This window comes from Coffea eugenioides, chromosome 10 (genome assembly GCF_003713205.1).
Source record: "Coffea eugenioides isolate CCC68of chromosome 10, Ceug_1.0, whole genome shotgun sequence".
Taxonomy (NCBI): Eukaryota; Viridiplantae; Streptophyta; class Magnoliopsida; order Gentianales; family Rubiaceae; genus Coffea; species Coffea eugenioides.
The window spans coordinates 11,404,833-11,416,719 of NC_040044.1; the positions used below are offsets into that span (position 1 = coordinate 11,404,833).

Below are 11,887 nucleotides of genomic sequence, written 5' to 3' on the forward strand. Positions count from 1 at the left end.
TTGATCATTGTGTGTATCTTCTCTATATCTTCTAATTGCTTGATTGTTTTTGTTCCAGTCTTGTGGCATGTTGATTTATTGGTGGATGAATTTCATTGGAAACAATACATTGATAGACCTAGAAACATCAATTTCATTAAGTCAAGAGAAACCCAGAAATTTTATGCAGCAATTATATGTTATGAAACATTAATTTTGGCTTTTACTGCATTGTCAATAAGTACAATTTGCAGTCAATCATCATTTATTTGATATAATTTAGTTTCTGTTTCAATTTAGGTTTAGGAAGTTGATACTGGTCATGCACTGGTTAATTTCTGGCATAGATAAGCACTTCTGAGTTCCATAACTTGGTTGTTTGAAAGAGGATTATTCACTGGACAGATCCTTAACTGGGGAGACAAAAGACTTTTAACATATTTCACTCTTCAATCATTTTGCAGCTGTCTTTGTTATATTAGTTTCTCTAGTTTTGCACATGGACATGGACTTTACTTTAATTACCCTGCTACTATAATGGTACTACAACTTATTGATTAATTTCAAATATCAGGTGTGCTATGATTCTCCTCTTCCCCCTCTCCCAGGGCCTGTGTTGCAGGATTTTGATAGCATTTTCCTGAGTGCAACAAATATCAGTTTCGAAGAATTGTAGGATCTTCAGCATACACGTTTGAGTAATCTGCACTGTGGTATATCAAAAGAGAGATGATGTCAACATGTAGTAAAAAATTAGCAAAATCCTAAGTTATGTCGATTTATATCTTTTAAAGAAGACACAGCCTAATTGTTCTTTATTGCTATGCTTTGCTGTTTAGATTTCTCTGACTCTCTATGGAGCATGTATCATGATATATTGATATATGCCTTTTAATGTGCCTTTGCATTGCACTGCTATAGTTATTATTCAGTAGAAAATATTAGCCAAAGGATATGATTCAGGAGAAAATATTTACTACACAATCAGTAGTCTTTTCAATAGTTCTAACGCTCCCAATCAGCATCATATCAACCATCTGTGCTCTTTTGAACTAATATATTCTCAACTAATATCATAATAACAAATATAGCCTTACTAACAGGTCTAAAGTTACCACGCCTTGCGTGGGAAACGATCACCTAGTACTAATATATATATTGAAAGCTCATGAGTTTTTTTGACCGAACTACTCGAGCTGGTGATTTGTTGTCACCCACCCCAATGATGGTGTTGTTTGTATTGAACTTTGCCCTTTTTGGTGTGAATTGGACTTGGTGCTTATTTGTTTGTCATACATCCATCAACCCCAGAAGGGAAAAAATGACAGGAGACAAACTTAACGATATGTTATTTGTCTTGGACTTTGCCCTTGTAGAGGTAGGTTGGACTTTGTGTTATTTGGTTTGTCGTGAATCCATCAACCCATAAAGGAAAGAAAAAAGACAAAGTTGAATATTCATTCTTAGACTTGAGAAGTACTTAAAAGTCATTTCACCCTTGGGCTCATAAGTTGCTTTCACTTAAGTTGAATGCAATGGCTGGGCTTGAACTTGCAACTTCTGCCTTAATAAGGCGATGTTATGACCAACTGAGCAAGATTCCCCACGTCAATCGATGAGACAAATCCCATCTTATAAATTATTTTTTATGTGTCAATTCAATTTAAAATTTTTCCCTTTTCCTCTGTGTTCTTCAATTATCATTACAAAAAGGGTTATTATCACTTTACCCCCTTCAACTATATTACTACTATCACTTTATCTCCTAACGTTATCTTTTAGTCACTTCACCCCCATAAGTAATTCAACTCAACATGTTAAAAAATTTTGGACAAAAATACCCTGTTATTCTATAGCATTACTATATTGTTATTATTACTTTATTTCTTTAAATTATAGTGATATAATCGCTTTAATTCCTAACATTATTTTTTAGGCATTTTATTTCATCGTTAATCTAACTAGTATGGTCAAAAATTTTTAAATATATTTACCCTTTTATATATATCATTAAAAATAAAAAATTTGAAATGATTATTCTTCTTTTTTTCACTTTAAGAGATCCAAAAATATAAAAATAAAAGGTTTTTCTCAAATTTCTTTTTTCACACTTATTAATACTAGAAAAAGAAAAAGAGATAGGAAAGAAGGAGACAGAAAATTAGATTTTGCAAAAAAATAATAATAATAATAATAAAGAAAAGTATAACATTATCGTATTAATTTAAGATTGTTATAATTAGGATTGAAACATGGTCGTAAACGGTAAAGTAAAATAATTTTAAAATGATAAAAGTATTTAATTCTTTCTTATTTGTATTTTTTTAAAAAAAGAATTGAGCTCTGTCTCTCTATCTCTCCCCCCTCTCTCCCTCCACTTCCCAATCTTTCTATTTTTTTTAATATTAATAAGATTGTCAAGAAAAAAGAGATTAATACTTTGACTTTTTTTTTTATACTAAAGAGGAGAAGAGCACTCTAAATTTTTTATTATTTTTATTATACAAAATAGAGGGTACTTTCTTCTAAAGTTTTTTAACTTTCTAAGTTGGTTTAATGGTAAGATAAATTGTCTAAAAAATAACTTTATGGGGTAAATTGATAATGAGACTACAGTTTATGGGGGTAAAGTGATAATAATTTTAAGGGCTAAACTTGTCTTTTTACTTTAATTAACAAACTCCCTTAAGTTTGACCGTTAGTCTTGGGGGTAAATTGACTAAATTATTAAGGGGAAAATTGATAGTTGCATCGAACGTTAAAGGGGTAAAGTGATAATAACCCTTACAAAAGTAGCAATTAAATTTCGTAATAATGATGACTACCCATTATTTGTCTTATTTTGCCACTTTGATAATTGCCCAAGAATTCGGCAATTCGCCAAACGGTACATGAGTTGGTTTTAGAACGTTGTGAGACCAGCATTAGGCATTCTAGCCTAGCCTTGCAGCACGGTTGCATGTTATGTTTATCGCTGGGAATTTGACACAGGACGAAGGATGTGGGCAGACACTAGGCGGGCTTCTCTTTTTCTACACTCTTGGCGGTTCCTTCTATGAAGAAGCACAAGCAATATACATTCCTGTTTACATACACTTGCCTTAGAAGTATCAAAAATATTTTGACATGTTAGACCCTAACTAAATGTTTACTGAGAAACAGAAAAGATAACTATAGTGTTTAGCTAACTTTTTTAGTCGATTTTGTAGCGAGTTAACTGATGCCAATTAATTTACGTTTGCCAAATTTTAATAATTCTGTCCTCTACCCGAACAATGTCGAAATCAAGTCGAATCAGTAAAACTCACCAAGGTCATTATTTTCTAACGCTGTCATCTTCATTTTTTTTTCCATTTCAACAAAAATAACTTGAACTAAAAAGGAGAGATTAACTTATTTAATAATATATCACTTTATGCTCACACATATAATACAGTTTTATGATGTTATCAAATCAATCTTTGCAATGCCCTGTGCATACATAGCACAAAAGTCATGCTAGTAGAATTTAGGACAAGTCCATGGATCCTTTCGAGTTGTCTCAAGAAAACTGTGCCTCAAGAGCGTCAATGACTTTCTTGTCAACTTGGAATGCCTTAGTAAGAACACCTAGAGAAATGGGGGGCTCTGTTCCAAAGACTACATTTGCAATAGTATTGACCCCTGGATTTTGGCTGCTAAAAGCGGAAAATGCAAGAGCCTTCGTCTTCCCAAGATTTTGTATGAAGTGAAGCAGACCTTGTGGGAACACAAAAACATCTCCTGGATTCAAGACTTTGGTAAAAAGGCGATTTTTCATGTTATTTGGTGGATTTGAAGTGACAAAACTAGCAGCCAGAGTGCCCTCTACCGCAAATATGACCTCGGTTGCACGCGGATGAGTATGAGGTGTGTTTACACCATAAGGAGCGAAGTCGATACGAGCTAGGGAAATTCCAAAAGTGTTGAGCCCTGGTAGATTGTCGACAAGCACACGAGTGACATTAGAACCAACTGGATTGTTTGTATTTCCAGGTATGTTAAATCCGTGGAAGAAGAAATCGTTGGCATTCACAACCTTTGGATCCTTGCAAATCTTTCCGTTCACAAACACTGCATTCAAAAAACTAGCTGTAAATAATGTGACAATGCGGAAAAAACAAACCCACGATGTTGTGAAAATAATAATAATACTTTCTCCGTCTCATTGAAAATGTCACTTTCCATTCTATTTTGGAATATCCTAAGACAATTGTTATGTTACAAAAGTCAAAACACCTTTTAGTCTCTCTTTCTAATATGATTTTTCTTTCTAATCATATGCATGTTACCATTTAAATTTAAAATTTGAATTTGTGAGGGTAAAATTGAAAAGAGAAGCACAACCATCACAATCAAATTACTATTTTTAAAAGGTTGGATTCTCCAAACATGACTAAATAAATAGGACGGAGGGAGTAGTAATAAAGAGAGAACTTAAAAGTCAAGCCAAAACATGACAGGACACGAAAATTGTACTTAGAAAAAGAGAAATGTTTTGCAACATTCTCTGATAGGTATAAGGAATTACCAGCAGTTTTGGGATTATTGATTGCAACACAAAAATCCTGCAAAGGGCTAGGATCAGAAGCGATAGCAAGGGATGAAAATAGTGCCATTGTGGCTATGGTTATCAGGAATGGAGCTCCCATGGTAATTGTGGACGAGATCTAGTATTTCTTACACTAACTCTTTAGTTGATGGTTCGAGGCATTTGGGCAAAGATTTGAAGCTATATATGGGCATATTTCATTTGACTATTCGCCAAGTTTATCTCTATCACATGAAGACAATTACACCTGATTGACACCTAGGTCTACAGGTTAGGTTGGTGACTTTTTATACTTAAATATTAAGTCACAGCAAGATGAATCTTTTCTCAACAACTAAGTAGATGCATTTACCAATTTGCCACATTTGTGCCAACATCAATTTATTACGCATCCGTCTGGTCCGGTGGTGGTTCTGTCTCCATCGGTCCCCCATAGATTCAGTTGGGTCTCCCCGTAGTTAGATTAGAATAGCGTAAGAGTAGAAGTAGAGTTGACGATTGACAAAAAAAAATAAAAATAGATGCATTTATCTAGCTAACATTCTGAGCATTCAATATTGGTTTTTCCCTTCCTGCTCCTATGAAAAAAAATAAAGAACAAGAAAGGTATATAACAATTGGAACGGTCCCCTATCAGTGTTAATTTCCTGATTAGAGTTTTACTTTAATGGCAAAAAGTTTGAAAAGTTCGTGATGTAATTCTTGAATTCCTCGTAAGGTCTTCCAACAGGTACTAGTGAGATGCTATCTTTGAATGTTCTGAATACAACTAATACTTTGAACTTACTCCTTAGAGTGCCCTGATTGATGCTTAATTTTACATTATTTTTGAGGGATATACATAAGGTATTATTGAAAACAGAGTGCTATTACAAAAACTTAATTTTACATGTACCACTCCATTTCCTCTTAGAATTCTGCAATCAACTGTCACCTGTGGATGATTTGGTGCTTTTTTTTAACTTTCCATATTTTTTAGCCGTTAAGCGAAAATAATTCCCAAGAAGAATAGTGTGGTAAATTCTAGAAAATTAGCTACGAGGAGCAGCCAGAAATTAATCTTATCTTTTTTAGATTTAGATATCCTCACAAAATATTTTTTTTATTAAATAAAAGTTTGGGTGGATTCGAATCCTCTAACTAACTATACTAAGTTGTATATGCAATAATAAATTAGAGCACTAATCTGATCCAAACTCAAAAAAAGGTTTTGTGATGGAACGTACTATCCAATGCCATTGTAATTTTCCATATCACCTAGCCAAACCTTACTAGGAGTAATTGTTTCTAGAAGTTAAGAAGTTAATATTCATGCACTTCTACCCATTATAAATCCAGAGAAATTTCGTACCACAACTAATCTTGTTTGCAAATTAAGTCTTCTTAATATTCAGTTAGTGGTGTTAGTTGATTTGAAAAGGTCATGATTGCAACTTAAGGTGATGTCCTAATAAGTAGGATTAATTTGTGTCAAGTTCCCTATGATATGAAAAACAAAATCATTTCACGTACACAAACAATTATAAAACTATTAGAAAAAAGAATATCACATAATTTTAAAAAACAAAATTTTGAATTTACTTAATATCCTTAGATTTATATTCAGTAGAAGTGAAATATTTTGGAAACTCAGCTTCCCAAAAAAAAAAATGATTTCATTGTAGAAATGTGTGACATGAGAAGTCTAGGCAGGGAAAGGAAGAATAGAGAAAAATGAAGATAAAGGTAAAATCAAAACTTTTAAAAATGGTAAAAACTGATGTGACTTAATAGATGGGACGGAGCTCGACAAAAATAACGGTAGGCAAGCGCAAAGGACAACAAATGTTGGGGGTTGAGTGCCTTTAACCCTTTTAACGCCGATGCTAATCGAGGTGTTACGTTAAGGATAAGAGATGTTCGAAAGCCTTTCTTTGTAGTTCAACTAAAGCAATAAAAATCCTCTTTGCCTTTTTCTACGGTAAGAAAAGATGCATACGGCAAGTTTAAGGCTTGATACCAGATTAGCTATATACAATTAAAATGATATATTTGAAATTAGTTTGAATTTCAATTAGGTATGGTCACTTGTGCCGTTAATGTAAAATATTCTGTTATATCAATTACTGTTCATTAGCATCGATCAGGATCTTACCTTGTATAATTTTCTCCCAAATGATCTGATCATGTGCAAACTGGAGTTGGTTTCCTTTAAGGCTGCAAACGAGCCGAGCCGAGTCGAATTTTGATCTAATCGAGTCGAGTCTTGACTTAATTTTATTAAGGTCGAGTTCGAACTCGAAGAGTTGACAATTTAAAACTCAAGCTCGAGCTCGACTTGATTCGAGCAGAGCTCAAGCTCGAAAAAAATAAAAAAATAATTATTTTATTTTAAAAATAAATAAATAAAATAATATTTTTTCTTAAAAAATATTAAGAATATATATGTAATTTTATACTTAAAATAAAAAAAATATATATACTTAAAATAAAAAATATATATATACTTAAAATAAAAAATATATAATATATATATTTATATATATATACTCGAGCTTGCGAGCTAACGAGCTTAATATTTTGAGCTCGATTTCGACTCGAGTATCGAACTCGAGTCTAGCTTGACTCGACGCTCTCGAGCGGCTCGGTTCGTTTGCAACCCTAGTTTTCTTGCAACCATCTTGAGTTCGGGGAGATGCTAATTTAAACTATTATTTTTATATCAATTACTGTTCATTAGCATCAATTAAGATCTTATCTTGTATAATGTTAGTTTAAATTCATTGGTTTTAAGTGTCTAGGTTCATTTTGTAAAGGCTATAAATATAAGCATTATATTGTTGTATAAATCAAGAATTCAATAAACAATATTCTCCCAAATGAATTCCTCCAACATGTGGCATCTTAAATTCCAAATTAAAAGTTGTAAACAATTAACCAAAATGGTAAACAGTTTTGTTATAACCTGATTTAGTTAGTACTGCTTATTTAGAACACCATGGTACTATGAGTAGCATGGTGTCCTAAATAAGTAGGATTAATTTGTGTCAAATTCCATATTATACGAAAAACAAAACGTGAAATTATCTCATTAGAAATTAAACGATCTAAATATAATATTGCATATTCTTTCTTGAGTTTATGTAACATATTAGTTTGGGTCTTTGAACTAGAAATGATAAAAGTGCTTATAATTAGAAGGCTACATATATTATACGTCTTAGTTTTTCCTGTCCGTGGTTGAGTGCCCATTTTTTTACCGTTGAATTTTGGCAGATCCAAATATTTTCTCCTGTAGTGGAAATAAATTTTTTTACATCTTGTTAATTCGTTCAGGATATTAAAGAAACCCATTATTCTCTTTCTTAGTTTAACTAGTTTTAAACCCCGTTCGTTGCACGGAGATTAATCTTGAGAGGGTTCGGTCCATTTTAATACTAATCGAAGTGCATGTTGCGGAATAATAAGTGAAACTTCAAAGATTTGAGATGCGGCTTATTTGAAACTTCAAAGAATTGAGATAAGAATAAAGGAATTGAGGTTGCATCTAGTCAATTAGGTTTTTTAATTCTTGCATTCTCTAAACAGTCACCGGGATTACTCAAAACTCAAATACTGAAAATTTGATTGCATCAATTCATAATTTAAGGATGTTAGTAAATTACATACTTACATAAGAAATATGATGTGTGTCAAGCAATCCATTTGAGCTCCTCTTTTGTCGACTTTTAAGTAGCTGGGGATGACAATAGGTCGTGTCGTGTACTTATCGTGTCATGTCATTATTGTGTTCGTGTCATAAATTTTCAAGACTAACTCAACCCATTAGACTTTCGTGTTATGTCATGTCATAACCTATTTGTTAATGGGTTGTGTCACTCATAGGGTTTGTCCAATAATGACTTACTAAAGTTCGGATCATGCGAAAATCTATTAATTTTAATCGTGTTATCGTGTCATGTCAAAAATTGTCATCCTTACTCTTAAGAGAATGGCATTCACCGTTACATCATTAACAACTTCGCAGGTTTCTGAATTGCTCTTTGTACGACGCATATTGGTACCAATGCCATTGACTCGTATGGTAAAGCAAGTATGGTAAAGCAATTAAAGGGACAAAATTGAAATTCCAATGCACATAACCAATGGATCTCAATACCAAGAAACCTTCATCAATTCAACTTAAATGTGCAAGATTGAAATATTTATCTGTAAAAAATAAATAAATAATTTAATCTCTTGGAGAGTGTAATTATTCAACAAAGCCCCAGAAAAGATAAAAAGAACCCCACTATTAGTACCTGAGAGCCCAATTTTGCTAAACATGAATACTAAGAAAGTTCCCCCCAAGTCTTTTCCTATCAAACACATGACTGTCTTGTTAGAAAAATTGCCAAAATTTGACCAATGATGAGCTATTTCTCCTTGGTCAAGTATTTGGGTAGTAATACTCGGACTTGAACCCAGCATTAGGAGCTCCAGCTTTTATTTGGGTAGTATATGGGACTCACCAAGATATAGATGGGGAAAGAATTAGAAGACTCTAATTGATTGTTCAAGATGCATCAAAGATAACTTTTTCCCCGATCTGCATGGCCAAATCTTTTTTGCATTTCCAATTTACATCCGCATATCTAATTCCCTATCCCTCAAGTCTGAAGCATCATAGGAGAGCTCTACAGCAAGTTAAAGTTATGTTCAACCACCACAAAATGCATCTTTTAATTCACATGTACAATCCTAAAACATTGAAAACCAATAGGTGATTAAGTAGTCTTAAATTATTACCATGTTATTACGTATATATTCCGAAAACATTGAAAAGCCAAGGAGTGATTAAGTAGACTGCAATTATTTTTACGTATATATTCCTAAAACATTGAAAAGCCAAGGGTTGATTAAGTAGACTTCAATTATTACCATGTTATTGAAAAAGATGACTTTGTTTCTAATTTCAACAACATTATTATCAATTCATTTGTCAAATCAAATCTGAAGCATCATAGGCGAGCTCTGCAGGAAGTTAAAGGTTATGTTCAATCACCACAAAACGCATCTTTTAATTCACGTATACATTCATAAAACATTGAAAAGCCAAGGTGAGATTAAGTAGCTTCAAATATTACCATTTATTAAAAAACTTGAAGATGACTTTGTTTCTAATTTCCACGACATTGTTATCAATTCATATGTCAAATCACATCTTACAACTAATAATTAGCCGCCATAACAGTTGAGAGGTTCAATATCGATCACCTAATAGAGAAAAATTTAGCAAAGCTAGCTAACTATTACCCAATAATAATTGATATTGGCAATCCTGACTGGCGCCCCATTATGCATCCCCCATTGGAATTAACATCCAAATAACTACATTTAATATCACCACCAAAGTTGGAAAATCACCAAAAAATTTAATCTTTTTCAGCAGAATTTAACAAAATACTAGAGAACTTTGAGCATTCAGTTAACTAACACTTGATTAAATACCTGGATGCTTTATTAGCTCCATTCCTCCAATACAAGTCCTAAAACAAAAACCCACTATGTGATTGTTAGACATTGAATTAATTGAAGCAAATCAAGCAAAAAAAGTTGATATTTAATAATAAATAAGAGGAACTGAACATAATTTCTATGCAAACATGCTCAAACATGATCTTCAAGGATTCAAAACATATTCGTTCTCGAGTTTATGTTACATATTAGTTCGGGCCTTTGAACTAGAAATGATAGAAGTGCTTATAATAAGAAGGCTACATATATTATAGGGATAATTTCAGAAACCTCCCCTGAAGTTTGTGACAATATCATTTAGCATTCTTGAAATTTAAAAAATATCACTTACCTCCCTTATTTTTAACTTTTTATAACATTATAAATCCATTTTAAAATATATTATTAGGAAAACTCATTTTTGGATAGAGAATTTGTATTCAATCCAATATTGCCCTTTTCTTCTGCACCTTTTAGTTTTCATAACAAATGTAGTTAATCCTTTAAACTTTTAAAAACTTCACAGATATGGTTTTGTAGTTAAGAATTATAGGATATTAACAAGATTAAAAAACATTTTAATAGTGTTCATGCCATTAGTTGGCACAATAAATATTAAATTTATAAATTCAAAAGCATTTTTTAGTAAAAGAATAACTTCTTTTGATCTTTGAAAACATATCAAATGAGTTTGTAAACATAATTTAAATTTTTTCCAAGTTTTCAAAAATTATAATAATTTGAAAAAACTCCTCAAGTAGACTATGAACACTTTGTAGTTAACAATATTTTTGGCTTGAAAACACCTTAAATATACTCTTAAAATAAATTATTTATACCTTAAAGCAACTATGGTTATATTGTATCCCTAAAATTGCACATTCACACAATTTGCCTTTTGATTTCAAGCATTTGTAATATACTTTTAATTTTTTCTCTATTTCAAAAATGAGTGTTTTAATAATTTATTTTGAAATGGGTCGATAATGCACAAAAAGTCAAAAATAGGGAAGGCAAGTGATTTTTTCAAAATTCAAAAGTGCTATGTCAAATTGTTAGAAACCTCAAGAGAAGTTTCTAAAATTATCCCTATATTATATGCCTTGCAGTTTTCCTGTCCGTAGTTGAGTGCCCATATTTTTCCACTTTACTTTTGGTTGATTCCAAATATTTTCCAATATAGTGGAAATAATTTTTCTTCTGCATCATCCTAATTCGTTCAGGATATTAAAGAAGACCATTATTCTCTTAGTTTAATTTCAAGCGTAAATATGCAACCATTATACAGTCACATTCTCTCTAAATGCTTTCCAAATGGCGGTATCTCATCAGTATATATACGGTAATAAGTTATAGAGTACAAGTCTACAAGAGAGCGTGCAATACATGTCAACGTCTCTTAACGTTAATAGTCTTTATAATTTTACCAATCACTCTCTAGACCATCATTAACGGTAGTGGCAGTGGTGTCACCATCAAAGTTCCATCACCAACGGCAATGGCTCTCGTGTCACCACTGGTTTGTCGCCCCCCACCACTCATTTACGCTTCTGTCGAACTTCAACTTGGGTAGGTAAATTTGTCTTATAGCAATTGCATCCTTAATACATGCCAAGAAAAAAATTTGTGTACTTAGAGTCTCACAATTCGACAGGGGAAATGTGCACAGAGAGGGTGGAAACATTTACTAATTTTCAAAATTTTTCTGCACTATACAGTACTAAGTTAAAACCTCAAGCCAATTAACCAATGATTGCAATAGTTTGTAATTATCCAGAACACTCACCAACCAAACAGTTAACTTACATGTCTAGTCTTATAATGTTACAAGATAATTAATTTCAAGAGAGGTTAGTGTAATTT

The 11,887-nt window shown here is 32.3% G+C and overlaps 1 protein-coding gene across 1 annotated transcript; it reads right to left on the bottom strand.

Moving 5' to 3' along the window:
- Positions 1 to 3,403: 3,403 nt before the first annotated feature.
- On the bottom strand, positions 3,404 to 4,682 carry LOC113749910 (germin-like protein subfamily 1 member 14). The gene is made up of 2 exons (XM_027293787.1): positions 4,529 to 4,682; positions 3,404 to 4,071 (listed from the first exon to the last, which is right to left on the bottom strand). Exons 1-2 carry the CDS (start codon positions 4,647 to 4,649, stop codon positions 3,521 to 3,523), a joined length of 672 nt encoding a protein of 223 aa, XP_027149588.1. The 5' UTR covers positions 4,650 to 4,682; the 3' UTR covers positions 3,404 to 3,520.
- Between the last annotated feature and the right edge of the window lie 7,205 nt (positions 4,683 to 11,887).

Coding starts and splice junctions, on each gene's coding strand:
- LOC113749910 (XM_027293787.1), bottom strand. CDS start 4,649: ATGGGAGCTCCATTCCTGATAACCATAGCCACAATGGCACTATTTTCA. Junction 4,072..4,528: donor CAATAATCCCAAAACTGCTG/GTAATTCCTTAT, acceptor TTTTGAATGCAG/TGTTTGTGAACGGAAAGATT.